Source organism: Bradysia coprophila, assembly GCF_014529535.1.
Source record: "Bradysia coprophila strain Holo2 chromosome X unlocalized genomic scaffold, BU_Bcop_v1 contig_20, whole genome shotgun sequence".
NCBI classification, from domain to species: Eukaryota; Metazoa; Arthropoda; class Insecta; order Diptera; family Sciaridae; genus Bradysia; species Bradysia coprophila.
In genome coordinates this window covers 5,010,342-5,033,966 of record NW_023503307.1, presented here as the reverse complement: position 1 = coordinate 5,033,966, position 23,625 = coordinate 5,010,342, and the positions used below count along the sequence as shown (strand labels likewise).

At 32.8% G+C, this 23,625-nt stretch overlaps 1 protein-coding gene across 3 annotated transcripts in view; it reads left to right on the top strand.

The window, feature by feature from the left end:
• Positions 1-20,520, top strand: part of LOC119068630 (moesin/ezrin/radixin homolog 1) — a 33,273-nt gene extending 12,753 nt beyond the window's left edge. For all 3 annotated transcript variants that reach the window (XM_037172298.1, XM_037172299.1, XM_037172297.1), the window contains 4 exons: positions 2,040-2,219; positions 16,408-17,562; positions 17,643-17,846; positions 18,274-20,520. In XM_037172298.1, coding sequence (XP_037028193.1) covers positions 2,040-2,219; positions 16,408-17,562; positions 17,643-17,846; positions 18,274-18,438 — 1,704 coding nt within the window. In that variant the 3' untranslated portion in view covers positions 18,439-20,520. The remainder of the gene's footprint in view (positions 1-2,039; positions 2,220-16,407; positions 17,563-17,642; positions 17,847-18,273) is intronic.
• The last annotated feature ends 3,105 nt before the right edge of the window (positions 20,521-23,625 follow it).

The window sequence follows — 23,625 nt, the reverse complement described above, 5'->3', positions numbered from 1 at the left end:
ATGTATAAAAGTAGACATGATCAATTTTTTTTTTTGATGAATTCACAACGTAATTTTGAATTCAGTTTTTGCTAAAAAATAGGGGCGAAACGTAGAACAAATTGTATTGTTGCTGCCATAGCAGATTTTTTATTTTTCAAGAAATCGCAATTTCGGCAACATCGACTTCACTGTTATAAAATACTTCAATAAGGTGTTTTACTTCGTTATAACAGTAACGCAAAAGTGTTAGTAATCTATTGTCTCACAGGTCAACTGTACTAATGAGACACTAGAACAATAGTGTGCCACAGCTAAAACTATTCCAAATGTCCAAGTTAAAACACTCTATTGACGCTAAGCAATTGCCGAAACTCTATAGTATCTAAATGATATTTTATGACAATTATGACAATTGAAGTGTTATAGCTGTTAAATATTCAATAACATCGATACAACATTACAATCATTGATAATGGCCACATTTAAGGCATATTTATATATAGATATGTGCCATATACTATTGTACCAAAGTATATATAGTTATGTGGCAACTCCCCACAGTATACAATTTGCTGTTTATCCTAATTTATAGTCAGCACAACAATGTTGATAAATTTTATTGAATGAAGCGTTGACGTTGGTGTAAATATTTTCCAAGCTCTTTGCCTCGTCGCTTGATTATTATCTCACAACTCTGACAAATTAAAAAATTTAGATAAATTTTATGGTTTTATAGCCACTAAGTAAACATTGTTTTACTTTGACATCATCAGGTGTGTGTATGTGTCTGAATATTGAACATTTATCACACAAAAACTACTACTTTTTGTTCTGAAAAACTTATGTAGCCCAAGGTCGACGTATGTAGGAGACGAATTTCCTAGAAATTAGATCGATGAACGAACAACACGACCTGAATATTTTCGTTTAAAAAAATGATTTCCTATGAAAAGTGTCTGTGATACCCTCCGAACGCATCGTAATCGAGTACATTCGTTGAACCACCATATTTTATCGATAAATCGAAAACAAAATTGGATATACGATTTCGCATTGAATTGCAGACAGATTACCTTCGCATTGCACGCGAGACGCCCTGACCTTTTTCTGTAGGCAATAAAACAAGTAAAATCCCATGGAAAAAAAAATTAAATTAGTGGAAAAAAGAGCTGTTGTTCAAGCGCATGTTGATGATTTCATTATTTTGCTGTTCACAATTTGTCCCCCATCGGGTCGTGTTGACACACAAAGATATATTATACGATAGTCGAGTTTGATGGCACTTCCAAAAATTTTGTAACATTCATTGCAAACTTTTTGAATAATCTTTCTTGTATGTATCGTCATTTGATCGAGCATCTTCCCGGTGCGTGACATATTTGTCTTTTCTTTTTATTAAGTCGACATATTTTATGGGTTTGTTTTTTTTGAATTTTTTTTTACTACATCAGATATGTCACACACCATCCAAGATGCGGATTATGTGAACCAAATGTGATTTTATATAGTTCAAACCGAGCGAAGGAAAATTAATATTTCTTTCCTAATCCAATTTGTCGTTTAACAAAAGCGCCTGTATAGAAGTTAAAGAAGCCAAAGTTTTTCGATATAATTTTTCATATTTTTTTCTTCTCTCTTCCACGTCCGACTTGTCAAGTGCAGGTGTCGTTATATCGGAAACAAATAGTGATATGGTTCTATGATTTTTGTATGAAGAAAGTAAAAAAAAAACATTTCGTCTAATTTGCATCGGATCAGTTGGTTTTTGTTAGAAATTTACAAACAAAAGCCCCAAAACTATGAAAATATTTTAACAAAATCAAAATATAAAAAAAAACCGAAACGGAAAATATGATTTAACTCTTACTCTCTAAAAAAAAGAGGAAATAAATAGAAATTTGGATCTTGTAACCATATCGAAACTCTAGGTTCATTGGATTTATATAAATTCCATGTTTATACGTAACCATTAGTGAAGTACTTGCATATATACACACTGAGACTCCGCATTAATTCCGAATCTTTAATTTAACTCAATTTATTTGCTTTTTTTACAGCTAAATGTGCGTGTCACTACCATGGATGCCGAGCTGGAGTTTGCCATTCAGCAAACTACCACCGGCAAACAGTTATTTGATCAAGTCGTCAAAACCATTGGATTACGAGAAGTATGGTTCTTCGGCCTACAGTACACAGACTCGAAAGGTGACCTGACATGGATTAAACTGTACAAAAAGGTAAGTCATCGACAAAATATATTACCCGGTCAATTGAAATGTTACGCTAGTGGTATTATAGACATTGATTCTTCAGAGATTTGTGTGATAAACTTCATTGAATGCACTTTAACTGTTATTTATTGAACCCACGTCGCCAGATTTGATTCCTAAACTTTCCGGTATTTGTGCCATGAAAACAGTATAACACACCAGTTGTCAGGGGGGTAATTTATTACGAAAATCGATAACTGGTTCTCTTGGTTGAAAATGAACATTATTATTATTTTTTTTTTTTTTGCATAACACTTTTTATTGCGAATTGTTGTTTTTCGTTTTCGCCATTGCTTATATATATTCCACATTCAAAATGCATCGTTTGTATTCAATTCAAACATTTTATATTATACGTGATTTTGAATAAACGAATGATGTCAGTGTCGAGTAGCTTGAAGGTTTAATTGCTTTTCTTATACGCTATTTTCATATGTTTGAATTATGGTGGCCGTTAACAATTTTGATAATTTTTTTTTTATTTTAAATTTTTATATTTCGGACGAAAGTAAATTTTCGATGAGATCAGCGAAGTGATTTTCATTTTGTCAATTCTTTTACCACGAATGTTATGTGCCGATGGAGTACCGACTTCAGAAAATCACTATTAATGCAATGTAAATGACAGGAAAGCAGACTAAATCTTGTAGTGGCGGCATCAGTTCCCGGACATGTACACTAATGTTCTTTCATTAAAAAACTTTTTCATGAATGAAAGAACAATAGGTTTTCGACTACTGGTACACTGGTGCCCACACTTATATTTAAAAAAGAAGATTTTAACACGATTTACGACCATGCAAATGCGGCCATATAATATGATACACTGGATTTCCTAACTGAGAAGTGAGTACCCCCTTCGAAGAAATTACATTTCTCACCAGAAAAACTGGTACGATTAGCAGAGTGCAAGACAAAATTTATGCAAAACGAATTGTCTTCTTCCAAGTGCTATTAATTATTACTTTCACTGCAAGACGTACCAATTCGGTTACAAGAAACGCTTAGCAATTCATCTGACTTTACGAAAATGTAAAAACTCTATCGGCTAGATAAGCGAGTTAAATAGAATCTCGAATGCAATTACTTTCATAAAAGTGCTGTCGACCGATATAATTCGAGTATATCAGTGTCGTAAGACTTGGTTTCGGTATACAATGAGCAGCCTTTAAAAAAAATATGTAAACGCAGCTGAAACTTAAGCCGAACTCATGTTGATTATTTTATCTATAATCAATACAAATAACTGAAATCCACTCGTTCAACGGTTACCCTTGATAAATGTCATGTCTAATCCCCAAATATGTCCGATGTGGATTATCCACTTGAATTTGTCAGTGATTCAATGTATAGACACACAAACCACAGTGAAGACACAGGAAAACGAAAACTAAATTCTTCTGAATTTATCTAACCAAAGCAAAAAAAATTTAAATTCTCGCCGAAAATTATATTGTTAATTTGGATGGATGGCAGAACAAAAAAATAATGAAGAACTTTTGTACACACACATATCGATACACACAGCCGTCAGTCGGAACTTGATAAATATTTATTGGAGTGCGTCATTTTGCGTTTAGTCTCTTTATAAATTTTATGTGATGATACGTAACATCAATAAACACTCATTAAAAAAAAATTATTTGCAAAAATTTTACATTAATATTTAATCGCTTTTCGTTTGCATAAACTACAATTTTGTCAGCTGCCTTTTTTTCACTCGATATACTGAGGTCCCAATCGTAAAATATTATTTTATTCGCTCATGCCACATTTAATATAAATTGTTCGGGCAAATTTAATGTTTGATGATTTTATTCCGTATATGACGAGATGCAATCGATTTATAGGTTTTTTTGTTGTTGTTAGAATGGTTTGTTGATGAGTTGAGTATATTTCCAAACTTTGATGAGAATGATTCTACTCGTTTTTTTTTGTTGTTAAAGAATTCTGTCATTCTTGTACGAATATCGGAAGCAATCAACTTCTTTTGTTAGTCTCTTGCAACCCTGTCGAATATGTTCAATGTCAAACGGAATAACAATTTTGTTAAGATCTAAATATATCTAAGTTACGATAGAAACTCATCGAATACCGATGACTCCATATGACGATAGTTCGATTACACATTATAATTCAAATAATTTGTTTTACAAACAGACCGTTCATTTAGCATTATTAATATGAAATTGTTATATATTCACTGATTCCCATCTGCCAATGAATCACAATTATTTTGTTTTGTCGAAACAACATTATTATCTCCTAAAATCCTAAGTAAAGGTAAAAATAGGCTCTATCGTCATAGTGTAAATGTCTGCTAAACATTACTATATGAAACGAATCAACGTTTTTCCTTTTAATTTATTGTTGGATCATCATCTGTTCAAATATAATATAAAGTAACACACTCATATTAGCGGAGACGAACACGCAATTTATAATTTTACTAAAAATTCTTTTTTTTTCTGCTCTCATCTTCGGTGACTCGGTGTCACATCCAAATTATAACTTTTCGTTTAATATACATCTAATATTCAAAGGTACACCGTGTTCTGTTTCTGTTGATTTTGTTGTTCAGCATAATTTTGCTTTTGTCTGATGTGATTTACACGAAAAGGTGTCAAGATACACTTTTTCATCTTATCAGGTTTCAACCGAAACAAATTATGAGTTTTTCTCATAACAATATGTATGTAGAACTGAAAAAAAATGTCGTTGATGGCAACATATACTTGGTTTTACCCCTCAAGTATTTTGGCTTTTAACTTGTTTATCGTTGGAATAAATTTCAGAACACGAAAAACCATTACCGAATCGGAATAAACTGTGAAATTATTCAGAATAGATTTGTAATTACTTTTCTCTACAACAGAAACAAAATCGAGTTCACAATAAATTTCCACTAAATTTTTTAAATTATTCTTATCATTTTTATAACCGAATGGCATTCAATAATCGTTAGTGCATAAGTGGTGTGTTGCATGCTTGTTTGTGTACACGCACTGATGATAATAAGCCTGTTCATAGGTCTTATACAGAAATTATTTGAACGATATCAATTCTCAGAAGATGCCGGGGATTATTTGAATTGAGTTCGGAAATCGTGTGGTCACAGAATTATCGTTTCGTTGATTTTTAAAGCTTTATTTGTGATTCCAGAGCAAGTCCTCCACTTTCTGATTATTTAACTTCTTTTGAGTTGAGTGCTGTGCAAATCCTTAGGGATTGTCCACTTTTTACTCCACTCTCGCCGGCGTGACACGCGAAATGGCACAGTTTGTATAAAGAATGTATAAAGAATCTTTAGATGGCAAAAGCGTCTTGACGATTTCTTATCGAAAACCGGGAAGTTTCCCTGATAGAGAACGTAAGACTGTGCAGTATTAAACAAAAAGTCTATCAGAGTTCCTGCTTCTTCAAGAAGAGGCATTCCAAGTCTCCAATCCAATCTACTAAGTTCATTCAGTTCGTACCGGTTGAAATGGTTTAGTAGAACAATATTTTCCACAGAAAACTTGTTTAAAAAATTTGAGAACTTTGTGGACGCAGGGGAATGAGCAGGACATATTTTCCAAAACTGGCTAAGATCTTCCAAAATTTGGTGTGATTTTCCAACGCTGAAAAATTTATTTTGCCAAATTTTAGCAAATTTTCGGAAATTCTCAGCAACTTCTGGTAAAACAGATTTCCAGACCCCGTGGACGAGGACCAAAAAAGATGGTCCCTTCAAAAAACGCCTTTACACTTCTACGTTAAATATATGAAATTGTAAACCAATTCAATCGGATCAGATTAATGAAGCTTTTCGTCACCCATTCGATTAATATTCTATCGTATCGCATGCTACTTAGTATTATGCATGACGATAGAAACATTGAAAGTTATAAAAGGTGTACAATGAAAGCCATCAATACCGATTGTCTGTAAGACTGGTCGCAATCGACACACATATACCCAGCACACACAATAAATGCTGTAAGCAAGATCGTAAAATTGTTCATCAATAAATAGCAACAAAAAAAAAGTGAAGAAAAAATTCCTTGTCGGTTTTATAATTGCTATATCGGTGAAGGTTAACATTAAACTTTTGTTTTTGTTGTTAATTTTTACAAAAGCATGATCTTAGCCTCACTCAAATCAACCTAATCGAAATCAGTCATTCCAATTTCCGATGGATAAAAAATAATTGAAAATGAAATAATAAAAACTTACATGTAATCTCAATAATGCCAATAACAACGAATGATGTCAGCTTTAGACTTTATAAGTGTTGATTTCACTGTAATCGATGTTATAAACCTGGAATTTTTACTGAGAATTTTTGTGTTTTAAAACTTTAGTTTTTAAAGCTAAACAATCCGTTGATAACAAGCGAAATATAGTCGTTATTGGTTTGAATTATCAAAGCTGGAAAAGCAATAACAGATGGCGAAAAATCCAGCCAACCGACAACCGTGTAACAATGAAAAAGAAAACATTACGTTTTAACTATGGATGAACTCATCTTGCTCTCTTCGACGCAGGCCCAATGCGTCTAATTATTCAAAGAATTTCAAATTCAAAATTTGAGTCATCGATTAAGATTGGAAATGTGACATGTGATTAAACACCTTATCAGAAATTGTATACACATAATAGTACAACTGCGATGCCTTGTAGCACGGATAAGCAGGAAGCGATAAATATAAATATGACAGAGAGACGTGTGTAATACACACACAGTATAATAATAAATGTACAAACATTGCCGACATAATAACTTTCTATGGTTTGCAATTTACTTTTACTTTTCAACAATTCCGAAATAAGAAATGAACCAACTTTACGCTAAAATTACCCACACTCATGCATGATGTATATGCATACAACTTAAGTCGATAATTTATGGAAGCAGATGTTACTGTTATACCATTTCGATCAATTTCCAAAATAATAGACAAACCATTTTCTCACCAAAAATAATTAAAATGCGAATTCCCACACGAAAAATTGTAACTGAAAATATTTTCGTTTTCTGGCCAATATTTCGCCGATACTTATAATGTTTTTGTGCGTTCGCATTTACGAAATATTGGGGGTTCTTTTACTACAAAAGCTGTGTTCACAAAGGATTTTCATTTGTTTGTATATTTGTGACGGTCATCGGATTGTAGTGTGACCAATTTATAGTGCATTTGATCGTAACTTTGCTTTGTTTGAAAGTAGTATACACATTGTTGCTGCTGCTAACCTATTTTCATTTATACCCGTTGATATTATATTCCAATTATCTATTGTAGAAATAACGTTTCGAGGTTTACAATGCAATTAGTTTACCGCTCGCTTTTTTTCGATACTTTGTATGGCAACAGCTACAAATTGCTAATAGCTTTGACCGTGTAAATGAACACATCAATTTTCCGGAAACATATTTTTCATAAATTCTACTCAATCAAAAACATTTTCGCATGCTGCTTTCGTGCATGTCATGGACTGACTGTATCTTATTTATTTATTGAATTAAAAACAAAATAAACAAAAGCCGGAAAATGCTCTTTCCTCAGCAATGAAGCATGCCAAGCGTTTGAGTAAGCGAATAAATAAAAAACCCACCGACGATACAGATTCTGAAGAAGAAGATTTGGTAAGCATAACTCGCTTGGTAAAACTTTTTTTTGTATTTTAAAAGGAAAACACACACAAAATTTGCTCACAGAACATCCGGTTAAGAGTTTGTGTATTTTTAACTCATTTTATGTGTTTCCTTTGTATGTAATTATTTTAATTAAATTAGCACAGAACAATGATACATGAAATGACGAAAAAATGTCTTTCTTCGAGCAGAGAATTTCGAGATATTTTTTTTCGATATCAAAATGTAAATTATTTTAAGCAATAGGTAAAACGAAGACTCATCACGTTTTCCACAGAAATATACAGTCAATGCAATCGCGTCATTTTCGTTTTAGAACATGCGGTCAAACAGGTTAATCGAACGAGGCCGATACTCGGGTTAGATATATTGATAAAAATGTCGAGAAAAAGTAAATACAGCCATGACGTAATGGCATTTATTTGATTGAATGAATTTTTTAGAGCAATGGATGCCTTCGCTGAAAGTATTACATTTTATCCGTGTTTCATTGTATTTTTGGTGATAATTTTTAACAAAAATCCAGTTTGACCAGCTCTGAGAAAAGTCAGCAGTTTATGGAAATTTTAGGCAAACTGCTGACGTTTCTCTGATCTGAATTTTTTTATTGAAAGCAAATACGTTTGTGGCGCTATTGCAGATTTAAAGTTTTTCTCTTCTCTTATATATAGCGAAATGTATGATAAAAATACTGAAGTGATAGACTTTGTATAAAACTCCAGGATATACAAAGGAACAAGCAGATTTCACTTTACACTTCATAACTGTTTAAATTAAGATATGTAAATTATAATTCATGAAATATCGAGATAATTCGATCAATTCTGGTTATTCCACCAAACATTTCCGTTTATAGATTTACTTAACTGTTTAAATTGAATAAGGTGTAAAGACAATTTTTCTTGTAAACGTCGCAACTTTTAGTTTTTCTCCAGAGCTTTGCATTGTCATGTCTTAATAAAGAAATGAATTTTCGACCCGCATTTCTATAAATTGAATCTATGTAACCGAAAAACGTCTGGAATACTTAAAAATGAAAATTGGAACTAAAGAAGAAAAAAAACTCAACAGAACATCCGGGAACCAGTTTCGTTTACCACAATTTCAAATTAAATTATTTGTTTCGTTTTGTTATCGAACCGAGACGTTTGTCATACGATCTACTCATTTATTGACTGTGTACAGAATGATGCTGTTAATTGATAAATAAATAATTACCATCAGCCTGCACTTAGATATATTCATGTCTCCGTGGTGTATATCGTTTGTTAACGGTTGCAGAGCTATTTTAGAAATTTTTGTCCGAACGAAGAAGAAGAAAAAAATAATTGAAAAACGACTGACCAGTTCCTTGCCAAAGTAAATATTGTGTCTCGAAGTCTATATCTTGTGATGTCTCAGTGACGATAAACATTAAATTTTCACTCATATTTTCACCGACAAAAATACCGAAACAATCTATTTTTAGATCATTTAAAATCGTTTAAAATGTAAATTTATTTAACGACTCAAATTGTTATTATTATAACAATTTTTGCCCATACAAAAAAAAATATTAAGCTCAAATTCGTGCGGTGTTTAACTGCTCTGCTCTGTTTTCCATTCAAAAACTTTACACTCTGTGTAATGGTGGATGTTGTACATAGTTGTTTCAATAATTTTTGCTTTCAGTACAAGATCAAAGCCACTGATTGCTTTCGTTATAATCATGTTCACATTAATCGGTCAATTTTGTTTAGCATTGAACTATCTGTTCAACAATATTATAGATAACCCATCAAACGAATGACAATAAACTTGAAATTATGCAATTATACACTCGTAAGCATAGATATAGTTTTACTATACATCGTATCGAATCGAATAAAAAAGTCCATATTACAGCATTTCATGTTTAATGTATATATGTACTGTATACACAGGGGTTACGAAGACTGATGAATGTGTGTAGTAATCGAACAGATCTGTTACTAAAAATTCAAATATTCCATTTTTCACTTTGTGTCAGTTTTGTTAATGTAATTTTTTTTTCTCACTCTCTCAATAACCATAATAATAATAATAATAATAATAGAATGATGTACCTTGCGCTTAATGCCAAGGTCTCCAGCAATCGTTATTTTTATTTTATATACTTTTATGAATTAAAAATAACTCACGCAACTTTTTTCGTTTTCACGTGATAGTAAGTGTACCTGCTCGTTTCTCATCATTCCTCCATATACATTTTAATGTAAGCCGAACCGTACAATTACATAACGAATTAATTTTATAGGAAAAAGATATATAACCATTTTTGCTTTGTGTTTCTTTTCCATTTCGGAATTAATAATTGGAAGGAAAATTATCATGAAATGCTTGTGATAAATCAATGACGTTTTTCATGCTAATTACAGTCATATACACATTAACACATATATCCGATGAATATCGTAACGTGGTTTATTTGATATAAGAAATGTTAACGGTTCAAGTTACAGTGGACTGTGGCGTGTTGATTATTTTGATCGTTGTATGTTTTGTCCACTGAAGATAGTATCTGTCTACGATTTGTTATTTTGCGTAGTCAATCACAACATGGAACAGAATTTTCTTATATTCCCAAATTCTTTACACATGTCGAGATGATTTCCTAGATTATATTCAAATAAGACGAGTCTGACCTTCGATGCGTCTATTTTTACGTATCACGTTATCATACCGGTTATTATATCATGCATAGAAATACAAGAAAAAATAAATAAATTTGCGAATTCATTTAACTGATTTTACAAGTTTTTTTTTCTTCCTTCTCCACTCTCTTATATAGAATCTGCATAAATATAACTGTAGGTTGAGCAATGACTGGGTACTTTTTTTTCCTCTAAATAGCTTGCTCTAACTACTTTACACTAATGCTGGCAATTTTATATTGCATTGGATGTAATGATGTAAAAACCTTGTTCGAACCGAAAGCACATTTCCGTATACTTTTACCGGTTTTTTTTTCACATTTATTTTATTTGCAAATAAGAGAAATAATTCTAATGATAGTTTTCATCCGTGTGTCATTGGTGTGGCAGACAGAGATATGCTGACATTTTCGATGGCTTATCAGACATTTACATACACGCAATTCTTACAATGAATTTATTCTGATTGGGATACAATGTACCCAGAGCCTTATTTAAGGAATTAAATTACAGAAAATTGAAATGTTACTTAGAATTCTCTAAGATTTCCGAATATTCCTGAATTCTACTTTCTAAATGCCATCCGAATGTAATTTAAATAAATTCAAGCTCAAAAACATCCAAAATACAACTGAAAGGCCATAAAATCAACGGAGGAACTTCGATTTATTATTATTTATAAGAAACAGACAAACTGTGACTTAGGGACGGGAATTTGATTTCCCTAAAATAGGCCCTGATTCTCCGTTTATTTAAAGAAAATCCACTGCGGTTTTTCATTGACTAGGTAAATTGGTTCTGATCATGACCTGTTCGAAACCCTAATTGCCAGATCTAGCGCTAATTTTCATTAATTGAACTGCAATTCTAAAATTTTCGGTTTAGGGTTTCCAGAGCTATAATAATAATTTCAGCAAATATTGTGATTTCAAACAATTCGAATAGATCGGCAGTAGAAAGATGCCGCCACATAGATTATTATTTTTTATAGATTTGCACTTGAACAAATTGTTCCATAAGTGAGTTCAAATATATATATTTATACAACACACCACATAAAAAGTTTATGTGAATGATGATAAATGTGTACACGTAACAGATTTATTTACAGAGATAAAACCGCGCATTTTTTTTCACTCTACACATATTTGGATAATATTTTGAAAGTTAAAAAGCTGAATTATGTTTTTTATCGCCCGGGGAAGATAAGAAAACGATTGTTTCAGAAATAGATTTGTATTTTTGGCGAAATTTAATTTTTTGCTTCAGGAATTTCTCGTGAGGAATCGTTGCATTCCGAATGAAAGATCAGACGTGACCCTGAAAAAAAAGTGAAATAAAAATGGACATCTCAAATCCTCACTTTTTTGTGTGGAAGTTAAAGCTACTCATTTCGACACTTTGAGACAGGATCATTTTTACTGGACAGAGTGCGACTTCACGGTGCGGTTGAATGAATTTTAACTGAGCATTTCGATGCACTTTTGATATTTTTGGATATTATTAGTCAGCTCGGAGCCCTGAACAAGGTTCCACAAAATTTTTTGATTTTCATCCGTACCGTCGGTGACATTGGTGCATAGCTCATCCTGTCTACAGAGAGAGTGGTGGAAAACTGGTTGTGGTTTTAATCGATCGATAGTGCCTGAAATTCTAATAACAATTGTACAAACTTTTGGTACCCTAAGTGCAAGTGAAGCTGGCAGAGACATGGTCAAGTTGAAAAAACATGATTTTCAAACAGTCATAGAGGCGTGAATACTTGAGAAATGAATCTAATAAATAGTTCTAGCTAGCAGTAGAGCAACATTTCCTCTACCAATGACCAAAAAATTATTTTTGGAGACATAGAGGGAGGCCGACAGTAGCTCAAAGTTTTTCCCTCATATTTTCTAAAATTTGCATGATTTGAAATATCTATCTATATAGAGCAAAATATCGATGTTATTTTGTTTTTTTTTGTTGTTTCTATAACTTTCTTAATCAAACAAGCGGTGTTTTCAAAGATTTTTGCACAAAATTTCATTGTGGAAGGACACATTTCACTTATTCCAACATATCGGCACTGTTGACATGAGTCATTTCATGTATGGTGTCTATGGACAGCTGAGACTTCCAGCATTTCTGAATTAACCATCTTAATTACAAAAAAATGTTAATAAGTGCGTCTCAGGTGCCTCTGAAACCTGCAAATTCGGCCTCTATGTAGTTGGTCTCCAAAAAAAAGTTTTTGGTCATTGGTAGAGGAAATATTGTTCTACTGATAGAACTATTTATTAGATTCATTCCTCAAGTATCCACGCCTCTATGACTGTTTGAAAATCACGTTTTTTCAACTTTATCATGTCTCTGCCGGCTTCACTTGCACTTAGGGTACCACATTTCTGTACAATTGTTGTAAGAATTTCAAGCACTATCGAGTGAAACCACAACCAGTTTTCCACCACTCTCTGTAGACAGGATGGGCTATGCACCAATGTCACCGACGGTACGGATGAAAATAAAAAAAAAATTGGCTCCGAGCTGACTAATAATATCCAAAAATATTAAAAGTGCATCAAAATGCTCTGCTAAAATTCATTCAACCGCACCTTGACTTGGACATTCGGCACCCAGAATGAACATTTTTTGCTTACATTTTAAAACTGCCCCTGTCGCACCCACACTATAAGCGGAACTAGGCGTGATAGCCAATTGAAAAATATCGAGATTAGATTATCGCGAGGTGACTCAAATGGAATCTTGAATTAAGATTTGGTGAAAAAGTTAGAAGGATAGTTTAGGTTTGTAGCAACAATCCCGAGCCGTCTTGACTTGCCTATCAGCTGGAAAAATGCGTCAAAAACAGCAGCTCTAATGTCGATTAACGATATATTTTTTTAATTTCATATTTCCAAATGAGAAATTAGATTTCATAGTGCAATTTCCGTTCATAAATGTTGACACCATTTGTTTTACACAATCCAACTGCAAACTTATCTGTTGAATAACACATTTTTAATTGGTCAAACACGATTTTTTTTATTATTATTATTATTTTCGAAAATATGTGTCTTGTTGGACGACATTATCGTTTGAAATTGTTTCAAACTAAGGTCACAATGTATAGTCTCACCGCTTAATGTTTTACCTATAGAGGTAATAGGTAATAAAAATACGCGTATGGTTCGTTATTTTATGAAGCTGTGTCGCCGCTGCCATAAATATAAAAAAATTACGATTTATATAAACGAAAAAAGAAAAAAAAACATTTTCATATGTTTCCTATATCGGTTTTAAGCGTTTGAAAAAAATAAATAAAAAGTGAATGATTGTCACTCAACAGTTTTCTGTTTCAAGCTGTTTCAGATAAAAACGGAAAAGGCAAATAATTCGTATCCACACTCTGGTGTCACTATGTGTGTAACAGATCCAATAATATTATATATTAGGTACCCAGTATACGATCCAACATTCATTCATTTCTTTTATAATTTTTTTTGTTTAATTTGTACACAAACTAAAAGTGTCATAATTATTTTGCCATACATCACCAGCCCGAGTTATTTGTATTACATAATCATAAAGACAAATTACAATATCAGAAATGTTTCGCATTTGCTATATTTTATATTCAAATATTAAAAGTAAAAAATAGAATGCCTCAGAAAGAGGTTATACTGTATAGGTAGACAGAAAACTAAAAAAAAAAAACGTTTATTTGCCTTGTAATTTTTCACCATTTAATTCATTATTTACTTTTCGACAATGGCTTCAAAGTGGATCACAATTTATTAGTTATAATGTTTCTTTCAGCACAGAGCATAGCGAAAAGTGCTGATAAGCACAGTTAATGAATATAAAATAAAATTGATTTCTTTTGTTTTTGTGCGAATAAAAAATCGCTTCGCACATTTTACACGCCCCTTTCATTCAACACTCAACACACAAAATCGGTTTTTCATTCTGCTGTTAAATTAATCGATCTATAAACGAACCATTATACTTGTGTGATCTTCGACTGTATCGAAGCAATGAATTCGTTCAATTTAGAATTATCAAGCTAAGATTTCTTGATTTGTATCTCTTCTATCGATCTGATTGCATTTATAATCGCAATAAAATTCGATTTATTGAAAGGATAGACTCCGTTGGTAACACAGCTTAACAGCTTTTGAATTGAACATGCTAATCGTTATAATTGCGAACACGTGAAGTTCTTATTATGAAGGTGACGTGCTGTTTTTTTTCCACTGCTCCATTATCATAAATCTTATTTCGTGCCTTGATAATTTCTAGATATAACTTGTAACACTTGTCAAAGCCGGTGAACATTTTCTACAATTAATTTGTAATTGAGTTGTACAAGTGTTCGGGAAGGAATGTTTTTAATGAATCGGATTGAAAAATTGATTTAATCTGTTACGAACAGCTGTGATCTGTACGACAAGCTTTTACTAAGGGATGTTCATAAAAATGAAGTAATAGATTTGAAGTCAGTCTATTGAAAATACTTATATCAAATGAAGTAATAGATCAGACAGTAAAAATACAGATATGATTTCAGTCTGTGAAAGGTTGACTGTAGCTACGGTAGCATTTTGCTGTAGCTTAAACACATATTTCTTCTCGCTTTTGTTGTCTCTGTCGTTTGGTTATAAGCACTATAAACAACAAGATCATAGAACTACTCATTTTAATGCTAGGAGCCATAGTACCGTGATCTACGAACAAGACGATTCATTTTTGCTGCCAACTCAACTTTATGCATATTAAACCTTTCATTCAAAACAATTTCTTGGCCACACCTAATGAATCATTAGGAGTAATGAACATTAATGACAAATTAAACCTTTACACACGCTTGCACATTGCACATATTTTCCACCACATAAAAACGTTTAGTGTTCCATAAATAATGGTCCACTCACTACATTATACATCTTTTCCAAATGCAATTCTTATTTCTCTTAACTCAATCTTTTCGTAATTAACCGGTAGCACAAAACACTAAAACAAATAAAATGCATGAAAAAAAAAACCGTGGAGTGTAATGAGGCAATAACAGACTTAAACAACTTTCTATCTGAATCGTTTAAAATGAACGGTTGGATCGATCATGCAGGCGAAATGAGAGTTGATTAAACATAACAGCATCACGACAACAATATTGAAAGAAAAACTTCAGAGCCGTACGATAATTGATAATTTCGTTGAATAATAGGTGACTATTTTGCCACGATTTGCCTATCAATTGCGGTTAAATAAGACATGATAAATATCGTTTAAAAGAAGAACCGTTTCGTTGGCACAAACGGATTTGTTTGATGATGACTGAAAAAATTATATCTTTGACTTTACAGTTTAGCCCTTCCCTTCGACCTTTCACAAATGTGAGGAATGTAAATATTTACCAAGTCTATTTCATCACTATCGTATTCACATTCCTCTGTTAATCTGACTTTTATATCAAAACGTTGTTTAACCTCTTGCGGACGGCGGTGTTATCTGTCTTTGAAAAAGAAAGGGCAAGGAGCTCTGGCTTTTTATATATATCAAAGTGCATCTAGAACAAATGAAGTATAAGATTTTCTATCCATCTTTTCATACACTCAATGTTTATACTAATGATATGCCTGTCGTCTGTGAAAGGTTAACACTTTGTTAAATCTTACAAAATCAATGATACAAATGAACTAATTCAATTTAACATTTTCAATTGAATGCTTGCTTATTGGACCAGACAGGGTCTATGCCGTTTTCAAACTGGGTAATTTGAAGAGATAAAAATACTGAAAATCAAATCTTTCCAATTCACTTGCACCTTCCACAAAAACCGACATTTAATCTTTCTTATTCTATGTTTTAGGTGATGAATCAAGACGTCAAACGGGAAAATCCACTCCAGTTCAAATTCCGTGCCAAATTCTATCCTGAAGACGTTGCTGAAGAACTTATCCAAGACATTACTCTACGCTTATTCTATCTTCAAGTGAAAAATGCCATTTTATCGGACGAAATATATTCACCGCCCGAAACATCTGTGCTGCTAGCATCGTATGCCGTCCAGGCTCGTCACGGTGATCATAATAAAGGTTCACACAACGCAGGTTTCTTGTCGAACGATCGCTTATTGCCGCAACGTGTAATCGATCAGCATAAAATGTCGAAAGACGAATGGGAACAATCGATTATGTCATGGTGGCAGGAACACAAAGGCATGCTACGCGAAGATGCTATGATGGAATATTTGAAAATAGCTCAGGATTTGGAAATGTATGGGGTAAATTATTTCGAAATTCGTAATAAAAAAGGTACGGAACTGTGGTTGGGCGTTGACGCATTGGGCTTGAACATCTACGAAAAAGATGACAAATTGACACCGAAAATCGGATTCCCATGGTCTGAGATTCGTAATATCTCGTTCAATGATAGGAAATTCATTATCAAACCAATTGATAAGAAAGCGCCCGATTTTGTGTTCTTCGCACCGCGTGTTCGTATCAATAAACGAATTCTGGCATTGTGTATGGGCAACCATGAATTGTATATGCGCCGTCGTAAGCCCGACACAATTGACGTTCAACAAATGAAAGCGCAAGCCAGAGAAGAAAAGAATGCTAAGCAACAGGAACGTGAAAAATTACAAATGGCATTGGCAGCTCGGGAACGTGCCGAAAAGAAACAACAAGAGTATGAAGACCGTCTGCGTGCCATGCAAGAGGAAGTGGAAAGATCGCAGGCTAACTTGTCCGAAGCTCAAGATATTATCCGACGATTGGAGGAGCAACTTAGACAGTTGCAAGCGGCCAAGGAAGAATTGGAACAACGCCAGAAGGAATTGAAGGGAATGTTGCAGCGCTTAGAAGATGCCAAGAATATGGAGGCAGCCGAACGTATGAAATTGGAAGAAGAAATTCAAGCCAAACAGGCAGAGGTTCAACGTATTCAAGATGAAGTTAATATCAAGGACAGTGAAACGAAACGTTTACAAGATGAAGTCGAAGAAGCACGTCGCAAGCAGGTAATTATCATCATAGATTGTCTGAGGGACAATGTTAGCATTGGACTAAGTTTTATAAAAAAAAATGAAACTATTTTCAGGAGGAAGTAGCTGCTGCTCTATTAGCTGCATCAGCAACGCCACAACATCATCACATTGCCGAAGATGATGAGGAGATGACAAATGGTGACAACAACAGCGGTGACGTATCTAGAGACCTAGATATCGATGAAAGTATCAAGGATCCCGTTGAGGATAGACGTACATTAGCGGAACGAAGTGAACGTCTTCATGACCAATTGAAGGTAAATTTTAACAGAAAGAAAACGTTTCTTGTAATTTGGTCGTCACGAAGAAAAGAGTACTTCACGTGTGTCGTGCTGGTATCGAAAGGTAGCACTAGTATTGAATGACATTCGGTTCGGCACTAGCGCCGAAGGAAATTGATTTCGACACCGGTGTTGAAGGAAATTCATTTCGACACATGTGTCGAATGACTAAATGCTTTTTACGACACTAGTGATGGAATGAAATGTGCAAAGTCAGTGAATGACAATTTTCTTCTCGTAACCAAAATACAAAAGCTTGTGGTCGATACGCGTAACAAAATGAAGATTTTAGCACACGAAAATATGAATTTTTGTGCTAAAAGCGATCTCATTTCGTCACTGGTAATCGAAAATAACAATTCTAAAATTCCGAACACTTAACAACTATCCGTGTTTTTAACAGGCACTCAAACAAGATTTGGCACAATCTCGAGATGAGACAAAAGAAACCGTAAACGATAAAATTCATCGTGAGAACGTACGTCAAGGACGTGACAAATACAAAACTTTACGTGAAATTCGTAAAGGTAATACGAAACGTCGTGTCGATCAATTTGAAAATATGTAAAAAGTGAAAATTGATAAACTAAAAAAGTAACAACAAAAACCACAACAACAACAAAATTAAAAAACTACAATGAAAGAGAATCACTGAGGTTAAAGTTAATTTTCTTCTTTTTTTTAATTTAAGGAATAAAAATAAAATCTAAAAAACTGATTAAAATTATTAAACTTAAACAACAAAAAAAAAAGAACCAAACATAAGTAATCGGGTGCGAGGGAAAATCAATTGCGATGAAGAAGAAAAATTGAGATTGAAATTTATAATTATTTTTCTTCTGTTTAAATCGCTGGGCGAATTAAAAAGGTATTTTTTATTAGTGGCAAGTATTAAATTAAAAAATAAAATTGAAAAAAAAATCTTTTTTTAATTAAACTACTAAACTCTTATCTGCAAGCAAAATCGTCACGATGTTTTCTTTTAGTTTTTTCTTTTTGAAATTTTAAATATTATTTTGTTTTGTTACTTTCAATTTTCAGTAGAAGCATTTTTTTTTTAAAAGAATAATTGAAATTTAACCTGGTAGATAACAGGTGAAATTTCGCTTTTTGATTATTATTATTTTTTTGGATTGTCCGGGAGTTTTTGACAGGCATTTCATTTTAACTTTTACCATTCTTTCGCTTTTTGCACAGTATTTTCGATTCAACAATGAACACAAAACATTTTCTAATTTGTTTTTTTATTGAAAATAATTTTTTAACGAGAAAGAAAAATGGAAATAGAAGCAATATTAACCGTTATAAATATCATGTAATGCATTTAATTAAGTGTTAAGTCTTCCGATGTTTACCAGCTTAAGATGCCTACAGGATGCAGCAAAGATGCAAAGGGATGCAAGCTGGGATAACAGGTATCCCAGTCGGTCTCATCGGGTTAATCAAAAAAACAAATAAAAATCAAAGAAAAATTTTATGAGAGTCTTGTTTACGGGGAAAAGAACTCAATTGGAATATCAAAGAGTCATCCTTTCCATAACATATCGTTTCCATTGCATTTTCTAATGCATAATCCTTTCAGAATATGGTGATGATGTAATCCGAGTAATTTAAGTTCATCGACACTTCGATGACAAAACACTAATTAAAAGGACACAATTTTCATCCTTTCCATCCGATATTTAAATTACTATAATATGTCGCATTATTAGGGATTTTCGGGGATTAAAATGACAATTCTCGTTCACCGAGTGAGAAATTTAATTACGCGACTGTCTCCAGGATCTAATTTGCGATTCACTCGTTTCACCACCATTCATAATGGAAAGTCGATAGTTGAATATAGAACGAATTGGCTAACGTTATTTTCTGAGACTATTTTTTACATTTTTGGTTCTGATAAATTTTCTTTTATTGCGCTTGGAAATGTTATCCGCAACGGAACCGTTGAGCTATATTTTTCACATTGGGAAAATATCAAAATCAAAAATGTGAACTCAGACAGATCAGTTAGACAGAGAACAGGTAAAAAAGACAGCAAACCATTGTAATTTCAATGATATTCCATATTTTGCACATCTCTCTCATCAAATTTAAAAAAAAAAAAATTCTTCCCTTTCGTCTTCACATTCGACGAATAATTTCTATATAAAAAGAATTAAAGGAAACAATTTCGGAGAAATGGGGTTAAATAAAGAAAACCAATTCTTATTAGAGCTTAGAAGTATTATGTTTTACAATTTGTTACATTTTTTTTGTCGAAAAATATAATTAAAATTTTAATGAAAGAAAAGAGAAAATAAAAAAATTGAGAGTAAAAATGGAAAAGAGAATGAGATCATATTTTTATACCGACAACAGACACACACGCATGTCAATGAAGAACATTTATATTGTAGTATTTTTTTAATCGATTTATAGATATTCGTTTAGTTGAACCTCAGAATTCTTTTTTTGTAATTTTCCATCACGGCTTAAAATCATAACGAACGAAAGATGAAAAAAACAAACAAATTTGGATAGGGAAAAAATATTATTATTTTTTTTACATTCAAACAGGAATTTTGAAAAGTAGATTAAACTACTCTACCTTATTAATATGTGGCCTTCTAATCTAACAAAGTTAATTAATTATGAAAATGCAAGAAAAAAAAATTTTTACTAAAAACAAACAAAATCAAAAACGATTTGCATCTAGAGTTTAATAAAATGGAATGGAATTATCGGCCGAAAATAAATCGGTTTATCATTTAACCAATTCAATTATATAAAAACGATGATTCTCTTTTTATAAAATAAAAAAAATGGAAAAAAACGAAAAAAATTTTATACAAAAAATAAATCGAAATTAACGTTCACTTCTTATTCTCCAGAAACATTATACACGATTAGAACAGTAACACCTATACACAATTTATAGAGACACGAAGCCATTTTTATACTTTTTTTGCTTAAAAAAAAATTAAGAAAAAAAATATCAAAAAAGAAAATATTACAAAAAAAAATCTTAGACACTTAATTAGTTAGGTATTTAAGGATTTGTATTATAAACATAATCATCGCCTAAAATATAATTAATTAATAATCCAAACGGAGAGTTTCTTTGTTTTACTTTTAGTCACTTTATTTCCAACAGAATATTAAGTCATAGGTTATACAGAATCAAAGTTAACAAGTGATAATAAAATTGAAGAACACCAGTGAGAATGTAAGACGCGGTGCATCGGTAACGATTGCAAAGGTTTCGTTAAACATTAGGGAACATTGGAGGAAAAAACGTGTGGTGCAGCAAGCATTTGTGCCGTACACTATCGAAGGCTTCCTCAGCATCGAACGTTATTAGCTAATGAAGACTCTTACTAACTGATAATTGTTGGAATGGCCGAGAATGGACCAAAGAGCCACTTGCAACCTTTTTTCTTGATCATCTTTAGCGGACATAGGAGTCGAAACATTCCCAGAAATAAATTTAAATTATTTTGAGTTACCGCTGTTACAAAGCCTAAAAACTGGGTATATTCACCAGTAACGAAATTACCACGTCAGAGTAAAGTAAACCAGGCAAATGCAGTCGATTTGACGAGGGACTTAAACTAATAAGTGGTTGGTCAACGCACTTCAAGCAAAAGGGCTTCGAGTGACAACTGCCAAATAGAGTACTATATTTGTATGAAAAATGTTTCCAGAATATTTTGCTGTGGCAATTTTTTTTTTTCGATACACTGTCCCGTTTCAGTACTCTATTTAGAGTACCACTCTTGCTTGAAGTGTGTTGCTCTGTAGCATAATTTTAATTTCTTTCACCAAAAATCACAGAAAGTTTCGGTCATAGACGCATCGGTTTACCATGCTTTCAAAATCTGCAGTCAAAATTACCTTCAAGACGAATTAGATCGTATTAAGAGAACCCTGCAAGAAAACGCATTTCCAATTGAATTCATTAATAGAAGACAGAGAGCATCAAATGTCATAACTGAAATCGCAAATCCACTCAACAATAATTTACTACAAAGTCCACTAAATGAGAACAACATAATAACGTTATCCCAAGATCAATAAAAAAGACAAAGCAAATGACGAATATTGGGTTCCATTCAAGGCTGTAAACTTTGGGGAGGTCACGCAGATCGCCATTTTATTAGATACGCGGAAACACACCACTTCGAAAGATTTTACATACAAAAAAAATTAACAACATCGCATCGTCACGGCGACGAGAATCGTCACAGGAGGTGAATTTTTTATGAAATCCGCCATTTTATCGTTAAGTCTGGTGTGTTACCCGATTTTCTGTATCTGCGTGACCTCCCCAAAGTTTACAGCCTTTCTTCCATTACCATATATCGGTAATACCTATATCAAACAAAGTTGGAAGTTATTAACGCCGTAAATTGAAGTGGAAGATAAATTTTACCCCAGACATAAAAGTCTTAAATATGCTCCGAAGTCTGAAAGGTAAAGAAAATGAAAATCAAGCAGGAATTTACTTGATTCCATGTGGAACCTGCGACTAAGTATATTTAGGTGAAAGCAAGAAATTCGAAGAGAGAAAGGACGACAACGAAGGCAACGTAAGAATGTAAAAAATCAGCCATTGCAAGACATGTCATAAGAAATAAGCAACACAAGATCAATTGGAACGAAGGAAAAATAAGAATCAAAGAAAAAGATTTTAACTTAAGAAAAGTCAAAGAAGGTCTCGCTATACGAGAAAGCCAAAAACTATTAATGAATACCGACAAAGGTTTGGTTTTGAGCAATGCATGGTCTTCCCAAATATTTATGATGTCGTTAAGTAAACATATCAAAATGCATTGTAACCATTTCATAAGTATGATCATGCTAGAAGCAGTAAGTTATGACTCACTCATAACCACAGTGGAAGCAATGGAACAAGACGATCTGACTTTTGTATTTGTTCAACAAAAGCTATTGTTTGATTATCAACGTCGTTTGATTCACATTGTTGAGAATGTATGATGTGAATTGACTGTTAACTCGAAAGTATCGAGTGTTACATCTTTAACAAAGTGGGTCATATGATGAAGGACTCTATGTGCTATGGGCCTTAGAGTAATTATTATAAATACTCTAAGGTCCCGACATCCGTTTGTATAAGATTCACATTTCGTACAATTTTGCGTAGAGCTTTTCACTAACACATGTAGGCGTTGAAAATTTTGATAGTTGTCAGTTTTATATTTTCCAAATCGCGTACCACTATTTTGGAATTTTGTTTAAAATCATTCGCAATAATAATAATTATTAATTAAATACGGTGCAAATGTGATACATTACGGGATGCTAAAGAAAAGAAGTCAAGGGCAATGCCTGTTCATTTTTTCGGTAATTTTAAGTGCATAATAAAAAATTGCTCGAGTTGCATTTGTTCGTTGATTTGTAATTTTCCTTCAAATGAGACTGATTTTTTAAAAAAGAATCCTTCTAGTAGGCACATTCAAATTTTTTGCGCTAATTTGCCCACTAATTTAGTAGGGAAAAACTCACACTATCACACATTACGTATTTCATGTCGGGACCACAAATTTTACGTAATTCTGTTCGTCATTTCCTCTCTAGGTATAATTACTCTAAGGTCGGGACCACATTTTATCGTACGAAATACCTCTCTAGGTATAAGTACTCTAAGATTTTACCAACCTTTGTCCTTTTGTCACTTTGTTACAACGAAACTTTTGAATTTACCGGTGGATTTGGCTGAAATTTTCAGTGTATGTCAAGGACGTAATTCTAA